The sequence below is a fragment of the Aureobasidium pullulans genome (assembly GCF_000721785.1).
Source record: "Aureobasidium pullulans EXF-150 unplaced genomic scaffold scaffold_10, whole genome shotgun sequence".
NCBI lineage: Eukaryota > Fungi > Ascomycota > Dothideomycetes > Dothideales > Saccotheciaceae > Aureobasidium > Aureobasidium pullulans.
Genome location: NW_021941030.1, coordinates 214,960 through 242,150, shown reverse-complemented (window position 1 = coordinate 242,150; position 27,191 = coordinate 214,960). Strand labels below are relative to the sequence as shown.

Below are 27,191 nucleotides of genomic sequence, written 5' to 3'. Positions count from 1 at the left end.
CACCAAATCTCTCCAAGCATGCCCATACCGCTGACCGAAACACTCGAAGACCCAGAAGAACGCATTTGCAGCACAATCTTCCTAGATTCGACAATTGGGTTCAAACTGCCCATCATCACATTGCACAACACACAGAGGTAGGGAAGCTCAAAGAAAATGCCTTAATTTGCGCATCTAGATCGAAACTCGAAACATAAGAGGTAAGAGTAAGAAGTAACTTTTTTTTGGGATTGATCCTGCCGAACGACCAGCATATCCCTTGCAGGCAGCCATTTTGCCATGCCTGTTCCTTTCTGCCTCCAGATGAAAAAAGTCTATAAAGTTTGGGGTATCCATCCGAAAGCGAAAAAAGAGAAAGCTGCCCATGCCATATGCGACAGCCGTAACATCATCCATAGCCCAGCCTGGCCAAGCGTCCCATGAGAACGCCCATCCAGATGCCCAGAGCCTCGTGATGCAACATGAAATGCCAGGATCATTATTTGAAAAGGAAAAGAGTAAAACGTAGAAAAGCACAACTGGTATCGAAAAATGTCCGAATCCTCTGGAGCCTCATCTGCCCAGACCGGATACCACGCTCGTCGAGTGCATCGAGCGTTTCATATAAGAACGCTCAAGGCCGTGAAGAAAGTCGTAAACCGTGATGAGCGCCGTCTCCGTGCTGAGAATGAAGAAAAATCAACGCTGTCTATCATGCTGACTGGGGGTATGAGCAAGGACCGCGTCCATCGATCCGTGAGTGTTTCGACGTCCAGGGAAGGACCGCGGAACGAGAAAAAGCCGGGGAAATCAAAGATTGAAAGGAAAAGTTGTGACCAGAAGGTCGAGTGACCGAGAAATGCAGGTCGGTCGATCATTGGCGAGCTTTGGGAGTCTACCACCAAGAGTTGGCGCCAGGGCCCGAAGGACCGGAGGGGTTGCCGTAGCTACCGCCACCACCCATACCACCGCCGTAGCCAGCACCACCGCCCATGCCGCCACCGTAGCCACCAGCACCGCCAGAAGCGCCGCCGAAGCCACCACCGCCGCTGCCACCCCACTGGGATCCAGCGTATGCGGGACGAGAACCGCCGCCGAAGCTACGGACATCGCGAGTGGCAGTAGCACCACGGCCACGACCACCGCCTCCGCGGCCGCCACGGCCGCCGCCAAAGCCAGTGCCCTCACGAGCGACAGTCTCGAGGAAAGCGGGAACCTCCTGGTTGGCTTCCTTGAGAAGCTCGAGAAGGTCACGAACGACACCTCTATTGCCGCGGTTGAAGAAAGCAGTGGCGACACCAGTGTTTCCGGCACGACCAGTACGACCGATACGGTGGACGTAGTCGTCAATGTCGGTGGGAAGATCGTAGTTGACGACGTGCTTGACGTTGGGGATATCGAGACCACGGGCTGCGACAGCGGTGGCGACGAGAATGGGGCAACGAGCAGAGCGGAACATCTCGAGAGCACGCTCGCGCTCGCGCTGGGTACGATCACCGTGAATCGAGGTGGCAGGGAAGCCCTGGTTGATGAGGAAGTCGGAGAGCGAATCGGCCATACGCTTGGTCTCGACGAAGATCAAGGTAAGACCAGCGCCGTGGGTGTGGAGAATGTCGAGCAGAACGGAGCGCTTGTCAACGTCCTCGACGTACTCAATCTTCTGGGTGATGTTCTCGGAGGTGGAACCGACACGACCGACAGAGAGGAAGATATACTCCTTGAGGAAGTCACGGGCCAGCAACTGAATGTCACGGGGGAAGGTGGCCGAGAACATGAGAGTCTGGCGGCCAGTGGTAGGAGGCATGTCCTCACCCTCAACGATACGGCGGATCTGGGGCTCGAAACCCATGTCCAACATGCGGTCAGCCTCGTCGAGAACAAGGTACTTGATGTTCTGGAGCGAGATGCGACCACGTTCTATGAGGTCAACAAGACGACCGGGAGTAGCGACAAGGAGATCGCAGCCGCGTTCGATCTGACGGAGTTGCTGTCCAATATCGGCACCACCGTAAACGACGCAGGGGCGGACCCATGAACGGTAGGCGAACTTGCGGGCCTCATCGTAGATCTGGGAAACAAGCTCACGAGTGGGGGCGAGAATGAGCGAGGTAGGGTAGGCCTTGCGCTGGCGGGCCATGCCGGTTTGCATGGGAGCAGCGGTGGGACCGTTCTGGAATGCCTGCGAGAGGATGGGGAAGAGGAAACCACCGGTCTTTCCGGAACCAGTCTGGGCACAAGCCATCAAATCACGGCCACCCATGACGATGGGGATAGAGTACTTCTGGACGGGGGTAGGGACCTTGTAGCCAGAGAGCTCGATGTTGGTGATGAGGTGGTCATCGAGAGGAGGGTTGGCAAAGGTGGTAACAGGGTCGGGGACACCTTGACCGCTAGCCTCGACGGGGATGTCGTCGTACTTCTCGAAGTTGATACCGCTGTGCTGGACGTTGGGGTCGTTGGGGACACCGAACAGCTCGCGCTCGACACGAGGGTTGGCGGGTCCGGGAATGTGCTTGCCGTCTCTCCACTGACCGTCGCCGGAGCCACGGGCTTGTTGAGAACCGCCGCCGCCTGAGGCGGGGTTTCCGTAGGCGTTTCTGTCGAAGCCGCTGCTGCCGCCTCTGGGAGTGAAGGTGGGAGCACCACCCCAGCCGCCGCCGGCACCACCACCGCCGCGACCAGCGCCGTAGCCAGGTCTGCAGAACTTGTTAGTGAACTGGGCGTTTGCAGCCAGATTACGAAAGGACTCACCTAGGGCCATCGAAGTGACCGTTCATGGGAGGAGCGCCATCGAGAGGCACAGGTCCAGGGCCGGGGGCAGGACCTCTAGTGCTGCCTCTGGCGTGAGGAGGGATGTAGGCGGAGCGAACGAAGCCACCGTTGCCGTTCTGTCTGGGAGCGTGCTGAGACTCGCCCAGCGAGAGGTTGTTCATGTTGAGTTGATCGGCCATAATTGCAGTGGTGTTTCAAAGGTTGAAAGTGTCCGGATTATGGTATGTCGAGTGTTGGGATAAGGCGTGTAAAGACAGAAAAAGTCCTGATTACGTATGAAAGGTCTGACTCAAAAGAAGCAGAAGTCGTTGATCGGATGCGCAGATGAATAACTGCACAGACGAATAAAGCAAAGGAAAACACAAGTACTTTTGAGATGAAGTTGTTGTTTGTGAGGAGAGGAGAGTGATTGCGGCGAGCAAAGGCCTTGGGATCTCGCAGATGGGTTTTTCTGATCGCCGCCAGCCAGCCTTGGCGCTCACCTATCTGACTTTTGACCCTGGCTCGTCACCGACGCCCGAAACGATTAGCGTCCGCCCGCCTCCAATCATCTTCCATCCACTTCTTCTGTTGTCTGTCAAGCCAAGGGGGCGAAGTCATCTCAATCTTCCGTGTTTGTGCACTTGTCCATGTGCTGAAGTTTGTCACTTGCAATCCCGATTCTTCTAACGCAACAGCACTCTGTCACGTACCCATTGGAATACAGCACATCTTTCTGTACTGTATCTCGTCCATTGAGAGCGAGACTTTATTACCGTATTCCTTTGAACATGATAGGCACATTCGGCATGAAGTGGAAAGCGCTGGGAACCACATTAAGAGGCGCTGCATGAATTGCAAACACTTTCGTGCATTGTCATAGCTATAATTTCTCGTGTCGCGTGCCCGAAGACCTGCTGTACGAGGAACCTCATGCGCTTAGTATCACGTCACGTTCAGGGGCTAAGAAAATCTGAAGAGGAAATTTAGATATTCATAGGTCGTCGTATATACACCAATAACAACCTGAAAAGAAACCGAAATGCTTTTCGCCTAGAACGCCCTTTCATGTATGCATCTATGCAGTGCATGCTGTCCAAGAACCAAAATCAACAAATCAACATGCTAGAGCTATCATCACTCGGTGAAAGTGGCCTCGGCGCTGGTGAAGAAGTCCTCCCTGCGAATGCCACTGCGGTCGCACATACTGCGGAAGATACCTCCCTGGTCGTAAAGAGTGATGGGACGATCTAGCTCGGCAATCTGACCCTTGTCCATGACACAGATACGGTCGTAACCAATGATGGTCTTCAGACGATGGGCAATACACAAGAGAGTCTTGCCCTTGAAACCCTTTACAATGGTACGCTGAATCTTCTGATCGGTATCAAAGTCGACCGACGAAGTTGCCTCGTCACAAACAATGATGCGGCTACCACGTACGAGAGCACGTGCGAGAGCCATAAGTTGACGCTGGCCAAGAGAGAAGTTCAGGCCTTCTTCCTCAACAGGAGCGTCGAGGTGAATGCGTGAAGAAGAGTCAGCAATATCTTGCTGCTCGCCGACAAGATCAGCCTGGCGAAGTGCACCCCACAGCTCCATATCTGTGTGCTCGTTGAAAGGATCAAGGTTGCTGCGAATGGTACCCTTGAACAATGTGGGGTCCTGTGGAATGATCGAAAGACGGGATCTCAGATCCTTGAGACCAATCTTGGCGATATCGAGACCATCAACAGTAATGCTTCCGCCGCTAAGCTCCACAAGACGGAACAAGGTGGACATGATCGTCGACTTTCCTGCACCGGTACGGCCAACGACACCAATGCGCTCACCTGCATTGACATGCATGTTGAGTCCCTTGAGGACCAGAGGAAGACCCTCACGGTAGCGCATCTGGACGTTGTCGAAGACAATCTCACCCTTCTCGGGCCATGAAGGACGAACCTCAACGGTGTGGAGAGGTGCTTCTTCTTCGAGGTTATTGCCGTAGTAGTAGATACGTTCGGTCGAGTTCATGTTGTTCTCAACTTCAGCAAGCTGGCGCACAGTGAACTGAATCATCTGCACGACCGAGAGAATGTACGACAGAACCAGACCACCACTACTTGGGTTGACGGAGAAACTGGCAGTTACAACCAAGATACCGGTAACGAAAACCAAAAGAGTACCAATGGCGTCAAGACGAACGGACAACCAACGCTGGTTCGAGAATGTAAGGTAGTAGGCGCCGTTCATATTGTCGATTGCATCGCGAACAGATCTCGAAAACTGGTCCTGCAGGCCATAAGCACGAATAGTAGCGACACCAGACACTGCTTCACTGAAGCGAGAGAAGACGCTGCTACGAAGGACAGCCTCGTGTCGTTTGATCTCGCGAGCCGATGAGCGGTAGTAGCTTGCGGCGAACAAGAACATAATGAACAACGGACCCAAAGCGGCAGCAAAGTAGTAGTAATAGGCGATGATCAAAATGAACACGGCGATGATTTGGGCAAGTGTCATGAAGAACATACGGAAGGCATCGGTGAGAGCGTTGTCCATAGTGTCAACATCCTTGGAAAAACGGTTGGTGATTCTTCCTAGAGGAGTTGTGTCAAAGAAGGACATGGGTGCGCGGAGGACCCGGGTAACTGCGTTGTGTAGCAGAGTTGCACTGGCCCGGGTACCGCAGATGGTCAAGATACTGGAGAAGATGAACATGAGGACAGCTTGCGAAACACCAAGTCCGGCGTAGACTCCAATATATGCGCCTCTGCTGTAGCCGAACTTGTCCGAGGTCCACCACGACAGCCATAGACTGGTCGCAATGTTGGCACCTTGTGACAGAATAAGAGTCAGGAGAATCAGTGGTGCAACTGCGAGTGAGCCAGAAGCCTTGACGTAAGCCTTGTAGATGCCGAAAGAGACACTCTTGACGGCACGCTCTTCAGCCTGCATGAGTGCAGCAGCTGGTTTCTTTCCACCAGTTGTCTTCTTTACGTCCTTCTTCTCCTCTTCGACTTCATCTTCGTCAACAGGTTCTTCTTGCTCTTCCTTCTTCTCTTCGGAGGCAGTAGTAGCCATGAGTTTCTGGAAGTCAGCGTCGGTTGCCATGAGGTTGTCGAAAGTATCAATCTTGTATGCGGTGCCGTCTTGGACCCAGATAATTCTGTCGCAGCGATGAAGAACATGGAGTTGATGAGTTGCAAGAACACGAGCCTTGTTTCTCAGAAGTCCACAGATAGCATTGTCCATGATGTGTCTTCCAACGTGAGCATCAACAGCCGATAGCGGATCGTCCATGAGAACAATGTCGGCATTGAAGTAAATTGCTCTTGCAATGTTTAGACGTTGCTTCTGACCACCAGAGACAGTAATACCTCGCTCTCCGATTTCGGTAAGATCGCCGTTGGGGAGCATGTCGAGATCAGGTCGCAGTGCACATGCATCCACAACCGCATCATACCACTCTTGATCGAAAGGCTTTCCGAAAGTAATGTTCTCTTTGACAGTTGCGTTCTGAATCCAGGCATATTGAGGACAGTATGATCGAGAAGCGCCAAAGGTGACTTCACCTGAAGTCCTGCGCATCTCTCCACCGAGAGCAGCCAAGATAGAAGTCTTTCCAGAGCCAACACTTCCGATGACAGCAACAAGCTCGTCGCGGCCAATAGCGATGTTGAGTCCCTTGATTTGGAATGGCTGCTCACTTTCGTCGGCCAAAGTGGTGCTGCTGTCAGAAGTGTTCAGACCATCGCCGCCCTTTTCAGCGTTCTTCAGCGCATCCTTAGTAGCCTTCTTTGCATCTTTCTTAGCTTGCTTGTCGGCCTTCTTGTCGGCCTTCTTATCCGCTTTTCGAGCTGCCTTGGCTTGCTTGGATCCAGCAGGACCAACTGGTGCCTTCTCCGCGTCCTGAGTAGGCGTTCTTTCCCAGGTGAAGTCGGCGTCCTTCATAACAATGGCACTCTTGCCCTCGTAATCCCAGGTGGCCTCGTCCAGTGCTTCTTCGGCAAGCAAAAAGTCTTCGATTCTGCGGATTGATGCGGAGGCATCGACGGTCTGTCCGATGACCAGAGGCAAAAGGTTGAGAGGCAGTCTGAGACCGTTGAACAGAGCGAGAGATGAAAAGATCTTTCCGGCTTGGAGCCCATGGTCTGTCAGACTGTACGTGATGAAGGCCAGCATAGAGGCAAACACGGGCATGGACATCGAAACAGCCATGATACCGTTACGGATGTTCAACAAAAACTGAATTTTGCCAATTTCTCTGCGACGGATCTCCTTGAGGCGGTCGAGGAAACTGCTCTCCCACCCGAAATACTTGACGAATCTGACACCGGCAAGAATCTCCTGGGTAAGACCAACTCTTTGATCGGTGACTTTGTTGATGGCCTTTCTGCGGACGAACAAGCTCTTGATCGACCTTCCAAGTAGAGGCATAGCCAACATTAGCAGACCGAAACCGGCCAACGCACTGTATGTGATGTTTACAAGAAGCAAGACAAGCGTCAGGACGATTGATATTGGAGAGGCCCAGATCATGTGGAACATTCCTGATGCCTGGTCGATACGATAGGTGTCGGTCGACATCAGATTGACAATTCTGCCATTCGACCAGCCCTCTCCACTACCGGAAACACCCTTTTTGTCCTGGGCGTTGGCCTTTTCTTTCTTGAGCTTGGCCTTGAGCCACTTCTTCTCTTCTTTGCTGCCAGGCGTGATGCCGGGAGGAAGGCCGACAGGCTCGGTATTTGACTTACCACCAGCTCTAGCTCTTCCAGAAAGTCTCATGGCCTTTTCGAAGATGACGGCGATGGTGACTGCTCTTGCTTGTCCACCAACAGTCATACCGCGATACAGGAAATGATTTGTGCAAACACTTTGAATAACCTGCAGGATAGTCACCGCAAAGACAAGGCCAATACCATGGCCAATATCCGGCTTAGGCGATCCAGTTCTTTGTGAGACCCATGTCTCGGTGGAAAAGTTGATCAGGTAACGCAGAACGAAAGGAGCCAGAACCTGGACAACAGCTGCGATAAGTTCGCAGAAACCTCCTAGTAGAAACTCGTTCCGAAAAGTGTCGTAAAGCGCCCATTTGAGAGGATTCTCAGTTCCATTGTCGACTCTCTTTTTGAATGCTGCCTTCAATCTTGCAGACAAAACATCTACACTGCGGTCGGGATTGACTTTCCATAAATCGTTTAACTCAAGTGGTCGTTGATATCCAACCTAGTCGTTATTGTCAGAACTACGAAAGACGCGACAAGATACATAGCAGACTCACGCTCATGATAGGTGCCATCCATTGGAAGGTGAGATGACTGAAGAAGTTGGCTTTGTATTCCCTCGACTCTCCTTGCTCTGTCGGTATCGGAGGCTTGTGCTTGCTCTTTAATGGATTGATCTTTTCACTCCATGTCTGCTTCTCCTCCTTCTCTATGCTTCTTTGGCTCTTATCATCTGGCGTCTCATTGCTTGAAGACGTCCAATCACTTTGGTGGCGGTCCAGTGGTGATCGACCATGTTTCTCGGCTTGCTGCTCGGCTTCCTTTTGTTGCACATAATCCCGGTCTAGCACTTTCTCCTCATTCAGTTCCCTCTCTGTTCCGACTCTTTCCAATGGCTCGGTGGCTACAGAAGCATGTTGTGCAGTGTCGGCGGCCGGGGGAGGATTAGCGGCGTCGCCCGAAGTCCATACTGTATCTGGCACTGGGGCTGACATGTTCTGTCGGCGCTGGTAGGGTCGCTGGCTCAAACAAAAAGAGGAGAGAAATTAGGAACGAGCGACATCGATAACATATGAAGCGGCAGGCAGCAGGTTCATGACGCCTCCATATCGGTTGTCCGAGTCGGTGATAATATCTCCGTCCCGCTGGGTTCTTTGATGCATCATCTCGATTAGACGTTGCACTAAGAACCAACAGCCTTTTTGATACAGAGCATCGCTACAACCACGCATCGCCACGCCGCTGATGCACACCACTACATAGACATGGCATGGGAACACGTTCTGACTTTCATATCCATTCGAGGCACCAGATCAATCACTATACTTCGATCGAACAATTCATACCTCTAAAGTTCAAGCCAACAACATCATATAATGTGGCAGGTTTTCTTCTACTCGAGTCGGATGCAGCTATTGGTAAGCAAGCAACGTTCGCTAGGATGATTCCTTTGCGTCGGTTGGTCCTCCTCCACATTCCCGCTTTGGGTACGGCAAATCCGATCTGCAATTTTTCACCTAATCTCAGATCAGAGTTCAGCCTCTCAAGCTTATGTTTGCTGCTTGTCTTTGTCCGTCGGTGTCTACTTTGCCCGAAAGCCGTCAAACCAACCACGTTTGTTTCTACATTACCAACCAGACATAGCACAGCGTCGCAGCGTTGTCACGTCTGCTAAGAGATATCGATGACTCAAATTCGAGCTGCCTGATTCTGACTAGGTCCTAGGGAGTTGCCAATCATCCGTATCTGATTGCTGTTGACTCCTTGCGGTGGCTTGAAGGAAGCATGCCAACTGGTGCCGAGTTCCGTAGAGCGAAGCAGTCAACTCACCCGTCAACAACATGCAAGAAGTCGTCGATCGATATGGCAACAGTGAGCGAGGAGTCATCGTGTCGACTCGCTGATGCTGGCTGACACCATGGCCCTACAAGGCACGAGATTCTAACATTCCAAGTCAGAGAGTCAGCAGATAAAGATGGAAGGTGAGTTGGTGATGGAGCAGATCGGCTGTTCCAAAGTCCGACGTGCCTCGGCCAGCGTATCGCCGTATCCCGCATGACAGCAGTAGCATCCTCCGCTTCAACCATCATGATTGATCTTGTATACATGGGCAGTCACAATGTCAGAGTTCGTACATGACGACCAGACGACCTCCAGCACCAATGTCGCATTCCAATACCCGTTCGCGTCGGCCCCAGACATTATCCGATCACACCAGAAGGACGCCTATTTCCAGGGCGTGCTGCTAGAGCGCCTCTCGTCAGTGCTGCGTAACCTCTATGGCGCACGCTTTGCCCAAACACACATGACAGGCACGCGGACCTTTGCCGACCTACTCTACCTATCTTTGACCACACTGGTTGGCAATCGCACCCTGGGAGAAGAATACTGCGACATTGTTCAGGTAGAAGACGATACCTTACGCCTACCAAACAGCTTCAGAAGAGGAGGATACATACTGGCCAGCGTTCTGCTGCCATACGGCCTTACCAGATTGCTACCAGCCTTCCGGAGGAAGTTGCGCGCAAAGTTGGAGGCTTCTCTGCGGCGGCGGAACAGCAAGCCTGACAAGTCGTCCTCGTGGCTCACCACCCTGCAGTCATACGTCCTGCGTAATCTTGATACCATAACCTCGCCCTCGCCGATACACGCCCTCAGCCTGACAGCCTTCTACTTCACTGGCGCCTACTATCATCTAGCAAAGCGCCTCAGCGGCCTCCGATACATCTTCACTAGACGTCTAGACCCCAGCGAGCAGCGCATCGGCTACGAGGTCTTGGGTGTTCTTCTGGTCCTGCAATTGGGCGTTCAGGCCTACCTTCACGCCCACGAAACATACTCCTCTGTCCCCGCCATCAGTAACCCTGCAAGCTTGGGCGGAGGCAGCGCAGTCCTGGACAACGGTGTCGAAGTCTCTCTAGACCCAAACTCATACAGCTCAAACAATGCCTTGTTGTTTGAGGAGGGTGCTGCACAGCGTGATACGCCAGGCTTACACAGCAAGATCTCGAGGATGACGCATACGCCTCTGGCTCCAGCCGATTCAGAGGCCGCAATTTTGAACCTCGAAGATGAAGACAAGTTGAAGTGGATTGAAAGCAGTCAGCAGAGAAAGTGCACACTGTGTTTGGAACCGATGCGCGACCCGAGTGCCACAACTTGCGGTCATGTCTTTTGCTGGACTTGCATCTCCGATTGGGTCAGGGAGAAACCCGAGTGTCCGTTGTGTAGACAAGCTGTTTTGGGCCAGCATATCCTACCGCTTAGAGGTTGATATGGCGCTTATACAACAAACCATAATGAGAAACGACCACAAGAAAAAGAAGTATGCATGGTCACGCTCTGCTATGATAGACCAAGCAACCGGTATTCAATCAGCTTTGACGCCATTGTCATTGACCATCTTCTCCCTTTCAGCCAGAATGCATTTGTAGTCCTGTCAACACACATCCGTCAGCTCTCCCATATACACTCAACACAATAAAAACTCAACACTCACATCACAAGCCAACCTCACCGCATCCACAAAATCAACTCGTGGATAATATCCCAACACCCGTCTAGCTTTCTCATTGCTCGCGTATCTCGTTCCCACCGCATCCCTCACACTCCCTCTACTCAACGTACTCGCCTTTGCCCCAGTAACCCACGTCTTGATCTCCGCAGCCAACCCGGCAACCCAAGCCAAGGGCGTCGGCACCACGAGCTGGAAAGGCGGAACATGATCGAATTCTTTCCATATCGCCAACATGAAGTCGCGGAAATAGACCGGTTGTTGGTTTGACACGAATATTGCTTCTCCTGCTGCTGATGCAGGGATTGGGGTCGTCGAGAGCAGGTTATCGAGAGCGAGGAGATGGGCGTCGGCGATGTTTGTTATGTAGGCGAAATCGTACATGTTGTCGCCTGTGCCTATTATCCATGGTGTCTCACCTTTGGCGATGCAGGCGTGTATTGTTGCGATAACGCCGTAGGTGTCGCCAGGGCCGATGATGGTTGCTGGACGTAACGCACAGGTTTTGAAGGCGGGAGTGTTGGCGGCTAGGACGGCTAGTTCGGCGGGTGCTTTGCTGGCTCCGTAGGCTAGAGTGGCATGTCCGATTGGTATGTCCTCGGTCATGTTTGGGTATTCACGGTCCAGGTCGTCTGATACTACCGTGCAGCTGGATGTTTGTACAAAGGCCTTGCATTTCGTCTTCTGGGCCGCTGATAACACGTTCAAGGTTCCCTGATGGTTGATAGCAAACACCTTGTCTCGCAGTGCTTTCGAATTGCTGTATCGTAGACTGCCGTTTGGCACCCAGCCGGCTACATTGATAATGGCATCCGGATTGGCTTTACGTATAGCGAGATCTACTTCTGATTGCTGTGTTATATCTGCTTGGACATATGCGACTCCAGGTTGAGAAACCGGAGGCGGTCTTAGATCCAGATTCGTCAATGTCCAATCCGGATGTGCTTTTTGTATCGCTGTGAGAACTGCTCCGCCTAGAAATCCGGAAGCACCGGTAACGAGGATATGAGGCATTGTGGACGGAATATCTAAGCTGCTCAATATGTGACCTTGCATTCAATAAGAGAGGCACAGAAGTTGAGCAATTGAAAGGTGGATGTGGATATATCTGAAAAAGCAGCAATTCGAATGAACAGAATGACGCCACCAGATCTGATCATGATCGAAGGGGGTGTGCGATGCGTTAATCCAAGACCTACTAGCACAGACTACTGGGTCAATTTATACGCGTATAAGCTGGGCATTATACCTATCACTTTAAGAACACCAGCATGTGTGCAAGAAGGATAGGTTTAGATGAGGCACTCGAGGCCCTGTCAATGGTGAACCTTGAACGACTTGTCTTGGCAAAACGCGAGAGAAATTCAGCAAGCACACTTCTCCAACACTGATCGTCGCAAACACAAACCAAAAATGTTGCTTAACGAGCATACAGGTAAGAAGCTATCAATCGTCGGTATGTCTTTCATAATCTGAACGTATGGGCTTGCAGCTTTGGTGACATCGCAGATCTTGCTGTGTCCATACAGCGAGCATCATGTACCAACATATCATGAATGGATGAAAGACGAGGTAAGCGCAACATCATTCCATCGCATTTCTATTTCCTAGTCTTCCTTTCCATTCTTCCGCCTTCCTAATCATCATCCCCATCTCCATTTTCAAGACAGTATACAAACATGCGAGAAAAAAAAGGAACTCCAAGCCCTCACGGCCTCTGAACCCCTAAGCCTACCCGAAGAATACGACATGCAACGATCCTGGCGCCAGGACCCCGACAAACTAACCTTCATCGCCTGCCTCCCACCCACCTCCCCTGCAACCGCTTCCACAACAATTACACCAAAACAAGACGACGCACCTTCCCGCATGATTGGCGATATAAATCTCTTTCTCTTCGACGACGACGAAGACGACGAGGAAGAATCCTCCACCTCCACAACTTCAAAACAAATCATCGGCGAAATCGAACTCATGATAGCGCTAAAATCACATCACCGCAAAGGCCACGGTCGCGCCTCTCTTCTCGCTTTCCTCTCCTACATTCTCACAAACAGTGGCGCTATTCTATCCGAATACACTCAAGGCACTTCAGGAATCTTGAACTTCTTGCGTGTAAAGATCAACAAGGATAATGTCAAGAGTATTGCGCTGTTTGAGAGTGTAGGGTTTGAGAGGACGAGTGCGGAGGCTAATTATTTCGGAGAGGTGGAGTTGAGAATACAGGTGAAGGGGGAAGAGGAGGTTGCATTGAAGGAATTGGAGGGGGCGAAGGGATGGAACGGACGACCATTTGTTATTGGATATGGTGAGGTGTAATTCGCCGCTACCTATCATCTACTCTTGATCTTCCTAGCCACTTGGCCAGCCTGAGGCTCTGAAATCTTGACACCTTACAATCTTAGTCATAAACTCTCTCAATCCTCCTTAACCCTCCTCTCCTCCCGCCATCTCCCGCTTCGTCGACCTATCTGTACCTACCCTTTATATACGAAATTCTCAAGGTCCCTTTTAATAAGCGAAATCAGCCGTGGTAGTGTAGTGGTTCAACACACCCGTGGTCTTAACACGTGCGCAGTCATTCGTTGTTACTCAACGCCGTGTCAGTCTAGATCCGAGGAGGTCGGGGGTTCGATTCCTTCCCATGGTGCTTATTTCTTTTTTTTTTTCTTTTTGCCCAAGCTTTGGTATTAGTGTCGTCGTCGTCATCATCGTCGTCGCAGGTTCGGGCTTTATCCATCTTCTTTGCATACTACTCGAGTCAACAGCAGTACTTTTGGACGAGCCCCATTCATTGTGACAAATCTGCTCGTGTAGATGGTCACTTGCGCAGATAAATGGCCCTCGAACCTGGACTTGAAAATTGTTCTGCATTATGGTGAGCAAACATCCACAAATATCAAGGCAGCTGAGATTTATATTCCTCTGTTATCAAGATTATCTGCCTTTAGAAAAATCGAAGTCAAATAGTGTGTTTCTTGTGCTACATGGTCACCTGTTCTTGCTCCTTGATGCGTTGCTCACCAGCTGCAACCATATCTACCATATATCAGCGTCCGATCGTACACACCGAACTCGGGAATAAGAAGGACTCACCCATCCACCTGTTCTGGCCAGGATACCTGTCCCTTCTCACTCTGTCCACACTATCAAGCACCTCGCCGGCGTTTTCATTCATAACATCCTCGGCCCCTTCAAATGCCAAACTGGCGATCACGACTGCAAGCGTGGAACCCTGGGCAAACACTCTAGCCTGCACGAGCTTCTGAGCTCGACTGAGGAAAGGTTTGCGGTTGATCAAGGCCAGAGCGACTGCCATAGATACAACCCATGAGCTCAGCACAATGCGATAGCGGTTTTGCAGACCCCATTCTGAGACACGTTGAGATAGTGGTTTTGCAGTTTGCAATTGTTTCTTGAGGAGGATTTGAGAGGAAGTGTATGCACTGTCGGGGTTGTGTGTTGCTTCGTAGTTGCGCGAGTAGCGGTCTGCGTAGATGATTGCTGTTGGAGATCAGTGATGAGGTTAATGCTTGGGATGGATGGGGATGCTTGATACCTGCGAAACCTCCGGTGCCGGTTACCAGAAAGGCGTGGAAGGAAGGGTTGAGATGGCGAATGGCTGGGAATCTTCGTCCTAGGGTCCAGAGAATGCCTGTGCTGAGTGCTGTTCCGCCGATTAGACCTCCCCAGCCGCCTTTGAGGACGTTGCTAGATTGGGTCAGCATTGTCTACGCATTGAAGGATTGGGTTTGTTGTACGAGTAGTGCTCTCTTTCCTGTTCTGGAGTTAAGAGCTTCATGTTGGACTTTGCTTGATGGATTCTTGTCGAATAGGTGGTGGTTCGATGGTTCGGTGATAGCAAAAGGCAGAGAGAAGATGTTGAACGGTTCTTCCCACCCTCGACATCTTCAGCATATATACCTCTTCCCTCAGAGCACTCACCTCATTATAGTCCGGAGACCACCGATAGACTATCAAGTATATCATCATATCAAGGGGTAGATGTACACAGCAACTCATGCCACTTCACGAGATAACTGCGAGCAGACGTGACAGAGGCGTGTCGCGAAAGGAACACAAAGCGTCAATAAGCATATGATAGGCAAGACAAATGCTGCAGCCTCCCTCAACGTATGATTCTGGTGTTTGACGCAGACGTCCGTCCCTCGGTTTCATTCCGGTACCTCTTGAGATAGTTGTGCGACGTTGATCGTATGTCTTTCCTCGCAAGCTTCTGTGCATTTATCGTCATTGTTGCTGCTGGTTGAGTTGCAGATGCTAGCTTTGTCAGTAGAGAAGGCATATTCCTCGAAGACCCAGATTGTTTCGAAGCCCTTGGGTCGCTGCACGTATCCGCTCAAGCTGACTTGCATCGAACGCAACCACCTTCGGTTGCAGGAAATGCATGTAACCGTGTTTCCAAGCAGTTGAATGGGCTCAATTTGCGTTTCACAGGAGGCGTGTTTCGCGACACAGAAGCTCTGTTGTGTGAGCTTCGATATCGTGACATATCATGCCACTTTTCCAGCGCTTGCGTATCAGAAGCTTTGTGACGTGCATTTGTTGCAGTTCGATAGTTATGCATGTGGAGACTCTCATGAATCAGTTTCAGATAGCATTACTTTCCACATAGCTCGTAAATGTTCGTCAATTGTGGACTGATCTTTGAACACTACTCCACTTGTGTGATTTTGGTGTTCCGTCTCGTTGTAGAAATCATGCGATACCATGAAGTGCTTTGTGGATCCTTAGTGTTCGCATGAAGCATATGTAAGACGCGGTGGATTGCACAATGTCTCGAGGTTGGTTTCTCCTTCTTCGCAGACCCTGCCTAATCTTCGGGCAGTATGCAATGCGACGATTTACTTGCTTCCTCCATGGACAAAGCTTTCGTGGCCATCGAAGGCAAGAAGCAATTGCGGATTCGAGTCGATGCTCGCGGAACATCTGTATTACCCATCGTTAGTCACCTAGGTAGCAAATCATACAAGGAGGCCAGCGGAGAGTGGAAAATGAAGTTGCAGAGATGTTCAATGTTCTTGACATCAAACACCATATAGGTAGATGTGATTCTTTACTGTACAGAAAAATATAAATGCGGTCCTTCACAGAAAAGGAGGATGTATAACCTGAAGCGAGAACCTGATGCATCATTTGCCGTTCCTCATTATTCGACCAACCAGTTGTCGTCATCATCAGCTACATCGTAGTCCATCTCGGCTGCCGGTCTTGGAGGTGCGAAATCTTGTTGGGGCTCGTCCATGTTGACGTCCTTCGAAGTCTCGGTTCCTGACTGTGCAACCGCGACGGGTGTGCTAGGCGCTGGGTTTGCCATCCATGAAAGCTCAACCTTGCCGATATGCGGGATGTCGGTGCCATGGTTAAGGAACTTCTCGGCTTGGTAGCGTTCGTTAAAGGCCAACATGGCAGCATCTGAGCGTGAAGGATGTTGGCTGATCTGGGTAGCCTCCATGAGATCGCTCTGTGAATAATTAGTATGCTGCCTTGAAACATCCAGTCGGCTGTCATGACTTACAAATAGCAGATATTGCCTCAGGGCCTCGTCTTTTTGCGGGCTCATTTCTTCGTTATTTGCGAAAACGACAGCAACAGTTCTGGGTCTGTTGTCTAGTCGTCTCACAGCACCTCCACGGGGAGCGAAGGCACCTCTTCCACCTCGCCATGCGCCTCGTGGTTGAAATGCTCCACGTCCTCTGTAGCCACCACGACCACGAGGAGCGAAGCCTTGCCATTGCTGATCCTCATTCGGGTTTATGCCCATGCTCTCAGCTTCTTTCTCCAACTCGGCAAGCTTGGCTTTCAAAGCGTCGGTCTGCGAGGGTGTACTGTTGCCGTCGGCTCCATTGGCAGCAGCGCCGTTCTGGCCAGCAGCAGCAGCTTGATCTGGGGTACCAGACTTTCCTCTCTCTTTAGCGGCGAGTTTGGCAAGCAATCTACTGCGCTCCTCGGCCTGGGCCTTCATCTTCTGCTCCAGCTCCTGTCGTTGTGCCTCGGCCTCCTTGATCTTTTTCGTCTTCTCTTCATGTGCGCGCTGGGCTTCTTCTTGTCTCTTTGCGAATTCAACAGGGTCGATCTTATCCTCCTCCTGCATCTCCACATCACCATCGCCCTTGCCAAAACCGTTCTGATGGCGTTCTCGTGGCATCCTGTCGGGCTTGTACCAGTAAACCTTGACGAATCGGTTGTCGAAAATGACCTTGGGACTGTCGTATGCCTTCTTCGCGGTGTCGTAGTCCTCAAACTTGATGATAGCTAGACGCTTGTAATCTTGCAACTCGACAGACTCGATGGTACCAAATTCGGAGAAAAAGTCGCGGACGGATTGCTCGTTGAAGTTCTCCTCAGGAATTTGTTCAACAACAACCTGTGTTATAGAGCGATCATGGTTTGGTCCAGCAGATGAGAAATCGGCACGTCCACCGCGACCACCACGGAAGGCGCCTCTATCACCTCTACCGCGACCGCGACCACGTCCTCTGTCACCAAATGAACGACCCTGTGAGAGGGAAGCGTTCGAGGGATCGTATTCGTCTCCTTGTTGCTGGGGTACGACTACAGGGTCGTTGCCGTGCTCATGGGGGCATGAAGCGCCGAGCGCACAGAAGCCTTTGGTGTCATAATCGTGGCACCTCTGACCCGAGCGCGGTTGTTGCGCAGTGTTGCCAAAGCCACCAGGTGAAGCAGGGAAGGGCATTTGAGGCATTCCGGGCATACCTGACATACCAGGTAATTGGCCCATTGCTTGCTGCATTGCCATCAGAGCGGCCATGGGGTTGTTCGGATCGAATTGGGGCATGCCCTGAGGTGCGCCGGGCATTTGACCCATGAAGCCTCCTCTTTGACCGCCGCGTCCACCTCTTCGCATCTGCTTCATAGGGCGGTCTTGTTGGCGACCTTGAGCGTAGCTATCGAAGGCGTTGCTCTCGTTGAATTCGCGCTTCTTTGAGGCAGGACCTGAGGGAGGATTGAAGGCAGGATCGCTGGGTTGGAAGGCGGGCGCATTAGGCTGGAAAGCAGAGGCGGTGGGCTGTAGCGGCTTTGGAGGGGCGGCCGAGGCGTTTGAGAGATGGGCGAAAACATCGTTGACAAAGGTAGCGGTGCTGTCGTGCAAAAAGTCCTGTAGGTTGTCGAGGCAGTTCTGCTTGACGGCGTCGTCTGACTCCTCTGACTTGATCAGGGCGATGACATAGTCGGCGAGGACGTCCGAGTCGGCATCCGAGATGTCCTCTAGCCTCTTGACCACCCAGCCCTTCAGTTCGTCTGACGCGCTATCGTCGAGATGCATTGTTGTACAATTGCAAAGTAAAGTGAGAGACAGCTTCTTCGAGAACTTCGCTCTCGGCCTGAGAGAGCTTGGAATCCACCCTTCGCTACCCCAGCCTTGGCTGAAGTCATTTCATACTTTCACTCTTTCACAACTCCTGCTCTTTCACAACTCTTGCTCTTTCACAACTCCTGCAGCTTTCACAAGTCCATCTCACACGGGAACAGTGCTCAACCAACTCTGCAGTATTACTGTTTTGATGAGACACTCTTTGGCTACGCCATTGAACATCAAAACCATCTTGCAATTAGACAGTCCTTTTCAGCAACATCAAGCTCCAACGGGATCTCCTTCTCTGCATATACCACTGTCACATGCAACATTCGTTTGCAGAGCTGTAGGTATAAAAAAACCTGCCCACCCACTTACTGCTTCTCTCTCATCAACTACCAACAGGGTCGTACAGGAGCAGCTCCGGACCACAACGCCCTCTCCACTGCGTCCTATTCTCATCGTAGAGCCAGAGGTGGACGGTCAAGTCGAAACACGGGTTCCGAACGCGTCCAACTTACTCAAGGATCCCACATTCAGTCGTGAGTAATAGCGATACTTACGGAGGTGTTGCATGAGCAAGTACAACCTTTCTCGAGCTGGTTAACAAGAATATCTGCCCCAAAGTCTCCGTACACAAGGGGCTAGACGTACTTGGAACCTCTTATTTAGTTGTTTCGAGCACTTTAAAGTCCGGATGCATTGCACGAGGAGGCACGAATTCTCCCGAGCGCGTAGATGGGACCATCTGCTTACAATAAACTCTCCGTAAACAGGGACCAAGCTCACTCGGAACCTCGTAGCTAGTCAATTCCAGCGCTTAAGGCCCGGATGCATTGCATAGTAAGTATAACCTTCCTCTAGCGGGCAGGGAAGACGTTTTACTAAAACACAACGTGTATATGTTGCAGGTACGTAACCCTTGCTCGGAAGGTCGTAGTCAGTCGTCTCTAGAACCCAGAAGTACGGAAGTGTTGCACGAGTGTGCACAATCTCTTCTCGAGTGGATGGAGGGGGAAGGAAAAAAGGAAGTGTACGGCGGTGCCTGATGCAATCACTTAACAGGGTCACAAAGCGCTCTGTAAGTGTGGCTAACCTATTAAGTAGTAATGTACAAACCTGTTACTTTGAAGAGCTTCAGAATGACAAGAGGGTACTTAAGAGAGGTAGAAGTGATGGGAGAAGTTCTTCTTCAGTCCGAGCAGTCATCATTCATATGCAACATCCGAACCAAGCACAGTGATTGTACAAAGTAATCCTAGAACCGTGAGGATTGTTCGAAAGATCTAAGCATCTTGATGGGATAGACGACAATTGTGGTTGAAGCTTGGAAGTCGCGAGCAAGAGTAGATGGCGTAGCGCACAGACCACCCAAGGAGACGGCCTGATTGACGTAGGAGTCCAAGCCAACGACTGGCGGTCTTGTCAATCGGAGAGTTCAACAACCAGCTCGACAAGTTCTGCTGTACAGCAGCTAATCCCGACCTCTTTCGACACTCCTCCCCTCTACCTACTCCACAACCACCGCAAAGATGGCCGGAGAGGATTTCGCCGCCGACCCCAGGATGATGTCCATCCAGCCTCGCATCCGCTACAACACCATTGGTGGCATCAACGGTCCTCTGGTCATTCTGGACAATGTCAAGTTCCCTAGATTCAACGAGATTGTCTCCTTGACTCTGCCCGATGGAACCGAGAGATCTGGTCAGGTCCTCGAAGCTCGCGGTACGTTCAAGCCACGCTCAACATAATCTGGTAGCCACACACTGACCACTTTGTGTGCAGGCAACCGCGCCGTCGTCCAGGTACGTCGTATTCCGATCGCCACATGACTGCGACAACCGAACAACACGTCAAGAGCATGGAGCTTACACACGAAAATAGGTCTTCGAGGGAACTTCTGGTATCGATGTCAAGAAGGTGCGCGAAACAAGCTTGACACTAGCATGGAAGCATATGTGCTGATACATAACAGACTAAAGTCGAGTTCAGCGGTCACTCGCTCAAGCTCGGTGTGTCCGAGGACATGCTTGGTCGTGTCTTTGACGGTTCCGGTCGTGCTATCGACAAGGGCCCCAAGGTCTTGGCCGAGGACTACCTCGACATCAACGGTCAACCCATCAACCCTTACTCAAGAGTCAGTCGCCCTGGAATCCTCTCCTTGAATGCCCTGTATTGATATTTGCAGGAATACCCCGAGGAGATGATCTCCACCGGTATCTCGACCATCGACACCATGAACTCCATTGCCCGTGGTCAGAAGATTCCCATCTTCTCTGCCGCTGGTCTTCCTCACAACGAAATTGCCGCCCAGATCTGTAGACAGGCCAGTTTGGTTAAGCCTACCAAGGGTATTCACGATGACCACGAGGACAACTTCTCCATCGTCTTCGGTGCCATGGGTGTCAACTTGGAAACCAGCAGATTCTTCACTCGTGACTTCGAGGAGAACGGCAGTATGGAGAGAGTTACTCTGTTCTTGAACTTGGCCAACGACCCTACGTACGTCTTGTTCACGTCTTCTTTGCGCAGATCCAGGTTGCTGACATTCAACCAGTATCGAGCGTATCATTACTCCCCGTCTTGCTCTGACAACCGCCGAATACTACGCCTACCAGCTCGAGAAGCACGTCTTGGTCATTCTTACTGACCTTTCGTCCTACTGTGACGCTCTTCGTGAGGTTTCGGCCGCTAGAGAAGAAGTTCCCGGTCGTCGTGGTTACCCAGGTTACATGTACACTGATTTGTCCACCATTTACGAGCGTGCTGGTCGTGTTGCCGGCAGAAACGGATCTATTACTCAGATTCCTATTCTGACCATGCCTAACGATGGTATGTTCAAGTCCCTCAACCTATTGACAGGAACAGCATTAACTTAATCAACAGATATCACCCACCCTATCCCCGATTTGACTGGTTACATTACCGAGGGCCAGATCTTCATTGACCGTCAACTCTACAACAAGGGTATCTACCCCCCGATCAACGTTCTTCCCTCGCTCTCGCGTCTCATGAAGTCGGCCATCGGTGAGGGCATGACCCGTAAGGATCACTCCGATGTCTCGAACCAGCTGTACGCCAAGTACGCTATTGGTCGTGATGCAGCAGCCATGAAGGCAGTCGTTGGTGAGGAGGCTTTGTCAAGCGAAGACAAGCTTTCGCTCGAGTTCTTGGACAAGTTCGAAAAGACTTTCATCAACCAGGGTGCATACGAGAAGCGCAGCATTTTCGAGTCGCTCGACACTGCATGGGAGTTGCTCCGCATTTACCCCAAAGAGCTTCTCAACCGTATCCCCAAGAAGACCCTGGACGAGTGGTACACCCGCCGCCCATCAGACAAGAGCGCCAACAAGGACACCCGCGACAACCAGGACAAGCCCCAGGAGAGCGAGAACCTGATTGACGCATAATCGAGCGGATGTTTTTGACTGATATTTCCTTTTTCTTTTCCTTGTTGTAGATAGCGCCTGTGCTTATACCATACCGCAGTATATCAGATCCGAGTTTGTCACTGATTGGAGCATTGTCACTGAATCTTCACAATTGCCTCGCGTTTGAATAGTGTTGATGAAATAGAGAAAGTGAGGGTAAAAAGAACAAAAAGTCAAATCACGTGTTTTGTTGGGGCGTGCTTTCCGCGGTCGGAACGTCTGTTCGTGGCCCGGCGTTGGATGCAAGAGCTGCTGTGTGCTAATTGAAACCCCATCTCCGCTCATTGCATCTCGCCATAGCCTGCAAAATGTTGTCTGGTCGCATCGCCTCTCGCGCCGCCCGCGTGGCCGCCCCTCGCGCTCCCATTGCCGTCAGAACCTACGCCGCCGCTGCCTCGCCCGCTGCTTCCAAGCCTCCGGTCGCTCTCTTCGGTCTCGATGGCACCTACGCCAGCGCCCTCTACACTGCCGCCGTCAAGTCCGACTCTCTGGATTCCACCGCCAAGGGTCTCGAGACCCTCGCTGCCACCTTCAAGAGAGACGTCCAGCTCAAGACCATCCTTGAGGCCCCCTCCCTCAACACCGGCGACAAGGCACAGATCATTGCTGAGATCCAGAAGTCGCTCGGTGGCCAGGACAAGAACAACACCATCAAGCACTTCCTCGAGACTTTGGCCGAGAACAACAGACTCAACCAGCTTGAGGGTGTTGCCGAGAAGTTCGGCACCCTCATGAGCGCCTCTCGCGGTGAGGTTGAGTTGACCGTTGTCAGCGCTGCTGTACGTGAACGATGAAAGAGAAGATATACACAACAGCATCAGTTGCTGACATGTCGCATAATAGCCCCTCGACGCCAAGGTCCTCCGTCAGCTCGAGGCCTCCGTCTCCAAGTCCTCATACGTCGGCCAGGGCAAGAAGCTCAAGGTTGTCTCCAAGGTGCGTTATGATGCTCATATACATGTTTCCTACGTTCCTGACGGTTGTTCTAGGTCAACCCCGACATCCGTGGTGGACTTATCGTCGAGGTCGGTGACCGCACCATTGACCTCAGCGTTTCCTCCAAGATCGCCAAGATGAACAAGCTCCTCAGAGACACTCTGTAAATATTTGACTACGATTTCCCCCTCCTCGCCTTGTAGCAACAGAAGAAAAGAATTTATGGCGGTGTTGACTTAAGATATCGTCCTTTTCGAAAGACCCGAAATGAGCAAAATGCAGTGAACATAACATCTGATATCCTTATGGCTCCCTTTGCGGCATTCTGATCGGTAACACTTTTCACACAGAACGGGTCTTGCAATGGCTTGCCAATTTCTCACGCATTGTTTTGAATTGCGGCTTATTAACGATCGTGATTATTTAAAGGTCACACCCAGCAGCATCCAGAATCTTTACTCATCGAAATCCGACAATACCCCTCCTCAAACCATTCTCCGCGGCATACTTCATCTGGATTGTTGTTCCTTATTTGTGTACTTGACACCAACTTCGCAAGTGACTCAAGCCTCCAGAGATGCTCCTTCCCTGCACCTCAAGTCAACTCACCATCTATGCTGCTTCTCATTACACACCTCCTTCACACACCCGTCCGACCTCAAAGTCGCAAATCAAAGTCGCGAACAACCCAATTTCGAACAAGAATTGTTCCTTCCATCACAAATGACAAGCGATCATCAACCCTGCATTTCTTTCGCGAACCCCCCAGCATCAGACTCCATATCAACACACCAGACCAACCCCTCACCATGGAATCTCTACTCGCCAAACGCTTCGGCCTCTCCATCATGTCATACGCAATGACATTTATCAAACAGCACCTTCTCGATAATGCTACGCAACAATGGTCGCCGTTTAGACAATACGTTTTTGCGGCTTCAGTCGCTGTACATTTATTTTTTATTTTTTGTGCAATATTGTGTTGTGTGTGCTTGGCTTGTTTTTTCTTTGCACGTTTGTTTGGATGGTGCGGGTGCGTGATGTGGTTGCTGGTTTGCTTTTGGGGGTTATGGGTGTGGTTGGATGGGAGTGGTGTAGATTGTTGGGGGGTATTGGTGGTTGGTTGGGAGGGGGATTTGGAGTGTTCGAGACGAAGGCTTGTGGAGCAAACTTGGGAGAAGGACCTTTCGCTGACATTCATCAGAATTGACATGTCCGAGAGACACACAGCAACAGAAACAGAAAGTATCGAAGTAAAGGCGACATGAAGCGAAGAAGACAAAGGCAAACAAGCTATCATTAACATCATCACAACTCCTCAACTTCTCTACTGCGACCACGCCCTAATCTTAAACTCCCCATTATCCTCCGGCAACGGTGACACCGGCACCTGCTGAAACTGCGGCATCAGATAGAAAGCCAAATCCCTTCCTTCCAACTGATTAGTACTCCACCCATTCCCCAACCAAGCCATCTGATTGACCTCCTCAGCATATCCATACTCGAAATCCTCCCACCTCGGACTCCTCAACGCTTCTATACAATGTAACGTGCTACCAGGCCATAACCCAGTGACAATATCGCCCTTTCTGTACCAACTCTTGCATTCATCCATGAATACTGTGTTTTTGAAGTACGCGTCTGAGTAGGCTAGGAAGTCTGCTACGCGTGAGGATTTGACGACCATGGAGGATATGTTTTCTTTTTGGATTTTGCGGATGCATTTGATGACATAGTCGCCCACGCTTTCGATCATCATCGTCAGGGATCCGCTGCCGATGGCGGAATTCGGTCCCAGCATCATGAAGAGATTTGGGAAGCCGTCAGTGGCGAGGGAGAGGTAGGAAGTCGCGCGTTGGTCCCAATGTTGCGTCAATTCCACTCCATCGATTCCAGTCACAGGGAAGGGTGGGGGAGCTCCAGTGTGGAAACCAGTTGCGCAGACTAGCACGTCTATTGAGTGGAGTTTGCCATCTTCGGTCACTATGCCTTCATCGTCGATTCTGGCGATGCGATCGCGGATGAATGAGACGTTGTCTTCAACCAATGCTTCCAAGAAGCCAGGACCAGGGGTAAGGCGTCTGCACCCAGGAGCGAAATCCGGTTTTATCCATTCGTAAATCTCTGGTTTTTTGGCTAGTCGTTGCTTCATGTTTTCTTCAAAGTGTTTCTGGGCCCCCTTTTGCATTTCCGTGCCTTTTATCGTCAAGGCGTGGATTTCGTTTCCGCCTTCTTCTAACTTCATGCGGAAGGCGTGGAAATGGTCGGGGTCGGATTGGAACTTTTTGCGCTGTTCTTCGCTGAAGGTGAAGCCATCCATGCCTAGTTCGTCTTGGATGGCTTGGCCGAAGGGAGGGGATATCCAGGTGCGACTGCGGATGAAGCAGGATAATTGCGTCTTTGGCAGTCGTTGGAGGGAAGGGATTATTTGAATGGCTGAGGAGCCGCTGCCTATTACGCCGATGCGTTTGTCCGTGAAGTCGTAACTGTGGCGTTGAGGGTCAGTATCGCTCATTCCATCGAAAAACAGAAATGGCAGAAAGGGGAATATCTTACTCTTGATTCCAAGCCGCCGAATGCATAATCTCGCCTTTGAAACTCCTTAGTCCATCAATCTGTGGCCAGGCGATGTGGTTCAAGCCTCCTCTTGCCATGATAAGCACATCACTGGTATCCTCAAATTCCTCATCGGTGTCCAGCTTTTTGACCTTGACTTTCCATTTTGAAGTGTTGGCGTCCCAGTTGCAGCTTTTGATCTCGTGTTGCAGTTTTATGAAGCGGTCGACTGAGTACTTCTTCACGGTTGATGCGAGGTAGGCTTGGATTTCGGGGGCTGGGGAGTACATGCTGCTCCAGTTTGGATTCGGGTTGAAGGAGTATTGGTACGAGTGTGCTATAGATCCTTTTTGTCAGTCTTTTATTCACTACCTCTGTGATCTGGGCTGTGTAGGTCTATACTTACAAGGAATATCGCAAGCGCAACCTGGATATCTATTTTCAAACCAAGTTCCTCCCACTCCAGCATTCTTGTCGTAGATGGTCAAGTCGACATTGCGTAGACGTTCCGGGATGCGGATACCGTGGTAGATGCCGGAGTATCCTGCTCCCACTACGATCACTTTGAGGGGTCGTTGATTCTCAATCACTGTGTCGTGAAGTTTGAAGCCTGTGCTTGAGGCATTGTTTGAAGAGGCAGTGCTGAAGCCTGCTTGAGTAGGCGAATCTATGCGCTTTGTTTTCGGGAGGGCCTGATCAAGTACTGCATCGAGGTCGTGTTCGAGGGTGCCATTCTGGTGGATCGGCTCGGGGAGGTTAGGAACGGCGGACATGATGTTCGTGGCCAGGAGCGGTAGATCTCTCGAGTCTCGAACAGAGGATGGAGAAGGAAGGTTGGGCAAAGAGAAAGAATGCAAGTTACAGGAAACCTACGTGCCGACTCAAGCAAGACGCTTACCGCGGGCAAAAAACAGCAGGCGATGATCCCTCTTTATATACGTGCGAAAGGGTCTCTGCGGCGGAATTGAGGAGAGTGGGCAATGGTACCTTTTCCTTGTACCCGAAGCCCCAAATTCCGCACCATAACAGAAGTGGATCCTCTCCAACCCTGAGGGCGACCTAAGGAGCAAACCAACTGCCGTGGGCTTCATGTTTTCCGTGGGCACAAAAGGAACGAAGAGAGGCGGTCGCCCTGTGTTTCGATCAAGGTTGCGGCAAGAGTGGATACCTCGCAAGAGTGGATCCCTCGAACGGTGCGGGGTGCAAATGTGGGGCACGCGTATGGGGAATGGTCATGTTTTGGGAGGGTCCACTACTCGAGTGTTGCGGAGCCTCGGGAGTTTGTGCCTGGTGATGGATGAATCATTCAACTTGGATGGGTCATGGCAAATATTCGCGGCATGGAGAGTGGGTCGCGTAAATGTGGTGGGGTGATACAAGAACGTGACTGGTATATCATGGAGTGTGGACCGTATTTACGACGGACAGAGGATGTTGATTCATCTTCGTCGCTGCTCAATGAGGTAAGTGTTCCCCTGAAAGCGCTACGTCTTCGACGACTTCCATAGAATAGTGAGACGAAGACGGCATACTGTACATTGTATTGTGTTTTCCAGAGGTCGTTCTCTGAGGTCTCTCGGCAGACTAAGAGGAGCTGGATCCTGAGCAAGTCTGATATTCAATCCTGATATCCATGTTGCCTCTCTCCTGTTAAGAGCTGCTGCTCTTTGCTAGTCATCAAAAGACAAAATATTTTGGCGATCAGCTATATGCCCACTGAGAGCGGATCTTCTTTCGTGGGTGATTCGGACAATCAAGCAAAGATCAAAAACATCGTGCCTTGATGGTCAGGAGCCTTGGAGTGTAGGGTGAGTCCAATCTTGATACAATCAATTTCGTCTTTGTTGACGCCCATCTGATCGAGAAAGCGCGTTCACTTTGGTTGCTCCTTCACTTTTCGCTTCCAGTCCCACTTTCAATTTCACTGTCACTGTCACTTTCACTCTCTCATACTCTCTTCACTACATCACTTGTCA

The 27,191-nt window shown here is 51.1% G+C and overlaps 10 protein-coding genes across 10 annotated transcripts; 4 read left to right on the top strand and 6 right to left on the bottom strand.

The window, feature by feature from the left end:
* Positions 1-874: 874 nt before the first annotated feature.
* On the bottom strand, positions 875-2,930 carry M438DRAFT_274246 (DEAD-domain-containing protein; the record flags this gene model as incomplete). The annotated part of the gene is made up of 2 exons (XM_029900698.1): positions 875-2,675; positions 2,731-2,930. The coding sequence occupies 2 exons, from the start codon at positions 2,928-2,930 to the stop codon at positions 875-877; spliced, it is 2,001 nt and encodes a 666-aa protein (XP_029759994.1).
* Positions 2,931-3,698: 768 nt separating this feature from the next.
* Positions 3,699-8,552, bottom strand: M438DRAFT_365648 (ABC multidrug transporter-like protein). The gene is made up of 2 exons (XM_029907810.1): positions 7,997-8,552; positions 3,699-7,941 (listed from the first exon to the last, which is right to left on the bottom strand). Exons 1-2 carry the CDS (start codon positions 8,432-8,434, stop codon positions 3,868-3,870), a joined length of 4,512 nt encoding a protein of 1,503 aa, XP_029759993.1. The 5' UTR covers positions 8,435-8,552; the 3' UTR covers positions 3,699-3,867.
* Positions 8,553-9,264: 712 nt separating this feature from the next.
* Positions 9,265-10,812, top strand: M438DRAFT_22608 (uncharacterized protein). The gene is made up of 2 exons (XM_029899457.1): positions 9,265-9,421; positions 9,554-10,812. Exons 1-2 carry the CDS (start codon positions 9,415-9,417, stop codon positions 10,711-10,713), a joined length of 1,167 nt encoding a protein of 388 aa, XP_029759992.1. The 5' UTR covers positions 9,265-9,414; the 3' UTR covers positions 10,714-10,812.
* On the bottom strand, positions 10,810-11,967 carry M438DRAFT_274897 (NAD(P)-binding protein; the record flags this gene model as incomplete). Its single annotated transcript, XM_029900748.1, has 2 exons — positions 10,810-10,875; positions 10,939-11,967. The coding sequence occupies 2 exons, from the start codon at positions 11,965-11,967 to the stop codon at positions 10,810-10,812; spliced, it is 1,095 nt and encodes a 364-aa protein (XP_029759991.1).
* Positions 11,968-12,242: 275 nt separating this feature from the next.
* Positions 12,243-13,390, top strand: M438DRAFT_345899 (uncharacterized protein). The gene is made up of 3 exons (XM_029905550.1): positions 12,243-12,388; positions 12,446-12,525; positions 12,649-13,390. The coding sequence occupies exons 1-3, from the start codon at positions 12,367-12,369 to the stop codon at positions 13,270-13,272; spliced, it is 726 nt and encodes a 241-aa protein (XP_029759990.1). The 5' UTR covers positions 12,243-12,366; the 3' UTR covers positions 13,273-13,390.
* Positions 13,391-13,855: 465 nt separating this feature from the next.
* On the bottom strand, positions 13,856-14,811 carry M438DRAFT_345897 (uncharacterized protein). The gene is made up of 4 exons (XM_029905549.1): positions 14,715-14,811; positions 14,513-14,664; positions 14,050-14,457; positions 13,856-13,992 (listed from the first exon to the last, which is right to left on the bottom strand). The coding sequence occupies exons 1-4, from the start codon at positions 14,753-14,755 to the stop codon at positions 13,937-13,939; spliced, it is 657 nt and encodes a 218-aa protein (XP_029759989.1). The 5' UTR covers positions 14,756-14,811; the 3' UTR covers positions 13,856-13,936.
* Positions 14,812-15,970: 1,159 nt separating this feature from the next.
* Positions 15,971-18,286, bottom strand: M438DRAFT_405935 (uncharacterized protein). The gene is made up of 2 exons (XM_029909812.1): positions 16,493-18,286; positions 15,971-16,438 (listed from the first exon to the last, which is right to left on the bottom strand). Exons 1-2 carry the CDS (start codon positions 18,260-18,262, stop codon positions 16,124-16,126), a joined length of 2,085 nt encoding a protein of 694 aa, XP_029759988.1. The 5' UTR covers positions 18,263-18,286; the 3' UTR covers positions 15,971-16,123.
* A 1,502-nt stretch (positions 18,287-19,788) lies between these two features.
* On the top strand, positions 19,789-21,764 carry M438DRAFT_345895 (B subunit of putative V-type ATPase). The gene is made up of 7 exons (XM_029905548.1): positions 19,789-20,017; positions 20,078-20,097; positions 20,177-20,212; positions 20,268-20,429; positions 20,481-20,794; positions 20,850-21,124; positions 21,179-21,764. Exons 1-7 carry the CDS (start codon positions 19,825-19,827, stop codon positions 21,700-21,702), a joined length of 1,524 nt encoding a protein of 507 aa, XP_029759987.1. The 5' UTR covers positions 19,789-19,824; the 3' UTR covers positions 21,703-21,764.
* A 248-nt stretch (positions 21,765-22,012) lies between these two features.
* M438DRAFT_297544 (OSCP-domain-containing protein) lies at positions 22,013-22,949 on the top strand. The gene is made up of 3 exons (XM_029901958.1): positions 22,013-22,502; positions 22,567-22,659; positions 22,713-22,949. Exons 1-3 carry the CDS (start codon positions 22,032-22,034, stop codon positions 22,824-22,826), a joined length of 678 nt encoding a protein of 225 aa, XP_029759986.1. The 5' UTR covers positions 22,013-22,031; the 3' UTR covers positions 22,827-22,949.
* Positions 22,950-23,740: 791 nt separating this feature from the next.
* On the bottom strand, positions 23,741-26,210 carry M438DRAFT_405932 (FAD/NAD(P)-binding domain-containing protein). The gene is made up of 3 exons (XM_029909811.1): positions 25,622-26,210; positions 25,216-25,552; positions 23,741-25,145 (listed from the first exon to the last, which is right to left on the bottom strand). The coding sequence occupies exons 1-3, from the start codon at positions 25,986-25,988 to the stop codon at positions 23,987-23,989; spliced, it is 1,863 nt and encodes a 620-aa protein (XP_029759985.1). The 5' UTR covers positions 25,989-26,210; the 3' UTR covers positions 23,741-23,986.
* Between the last annotated feature and the right edge of the window lie 981 nt (positions 26,211-27,191).

Excerpts from the sequence above, each read along its gene's own strand:
- M438DRAFT_345895 (XM_029905548.1), top strand. The coding sequence starts at position 19,825 with ATGGCCGGAGAGGATTTCGCCGCCGACCCCAGGATGATGTCCATCCAG. Across the intron at positions 20,213-20,267 it reads CTGGTATCGATGTCAAGAAG|ACTAAAGTCGAGTTCAGCGG; the intron begins GTGCGCGAAACA and ends GATACATAACAG. Across the intron at positions 20,430-20,480 it reads CCATCAACCCTTACTCAAGA|GAATACCCCGAGGAGATGAT; the intron begins GTCAGTCGCCCT and ends TGATATTTGCAG.
- M438DRAFT_345899 (XM_029905550.1), top strand. The coding sequence starts at position 12,367 with ATGTTGCTTAACGAGCATACAG. Across the intron at positions 12,389-12,445 it reads GTTGCTTAACGAGCATACAG|CTTTGGTGACATCGCAGATC; the intron begins GTAAGAAGCTAT and ends ATGGGCTTGCAG. Across the intron at positions 12,526-12,648 it reads ATGAATGGATGAAAGACGAG|GAACTCCAAGCCCTCACGGC; the intron begins GTAAGCGCAACA and ends GAGAAAAAAAAG.
- M438DRAFT_297544 (XM_029901958.1), top strand. The coding sequence starts at position 22,032 with ATGTTGTCTGGTCGCATCGCCTCTCGCGCCGCCCGCGTGGCCGCCCCT. Across the intron at positions 22,503-22,566 it reads TGACCGTTGTCAGCGCTGCT|CCCCTCGACGCCAAGGTCCT; the intron begins GTACGTGAACGA and ends GTCGCATAATAG. Across the intron at positions 22,660-22,712 it reads AGCTCAAGGTTGTCTCCAAG|GTCAACCCCGACATCCGTGG; the intron begins GTGCGTTATGAT and ends CGGTTGTTCTAG.
- M438DRAFT_345897 (XM_029905549.1), bottom strand. The coding sequence starts at position 14,755 with ATGAAGCTCTTAACTCCAGAACAGGAAAGAGAGCACTACTC. Across the intron at positions 14,665-14,714 it reads CAGGAAAGAGAGCACTACTC|CAACGTCCTCAAAGGCGGCT; the intron begins GTACAACAAACC and ends GACCCAATCTAG. Across the intron at positions 14,458-14,512 it reads CGGCACCGGAGGTTTCGCAG|CAATCATCTACGCAGACCGC; the intron begins GTATCAAGCATC and ends GATCTCCAACAG.
- M438DRAFT_365648 (XM_029907810.1), bottom strand. The coding sequence starts at position 8,434 with ATGTCAGCCCCAGTGCCAGATACAGTATGGACTTCGGGCGACGCCGCT. Across the intron at positions 7,942-7,996 it reads GGATGGCACCTATCATGAGC|GTTGGATATCAACGACCACT; the intron begins GTGAGTCTGCTA and ends AATAACGACTAG.
- M438DRAFT_405932 (XM_029909811.1), bottom strand. The coding sequence starts at position 25,988 with ATGTCCGCCGTTCCTAACCTCCCCGAGCCGATCCACCAGAATGGCACC. Across the intron at positions 25,553-25,621 it reads TTGCGCTTGCGATATTCCTT|CACACTCGTACCAATACTCC; the intron begins GTAAGTATAGAC and ends AAGGATCTATAG. Across the intron at positions 25,146-25,215 it reads TCGGCGGCTTGGAATCAAGA|TTACGACTTCACGGACAAAC; the intron begins GTAAGATATTCC and ends TCAACGCCACAG.
- M438DRAFT_405935 (XM_029909812.1), bottom strand. The coding sequence starts at position 18,262 with ATGCATCTCGACGATAGCGCGTCAGACGAACTGAAGGGCTGGGTGGTC. Across the intron at positions 16,439-16,492 it reads TGAGGCAATATCTGCTATTT|AGCGATCTCATGGAGGCTAC; the intron begins GTAAGTCATGAC and ends AATTATTCACAG.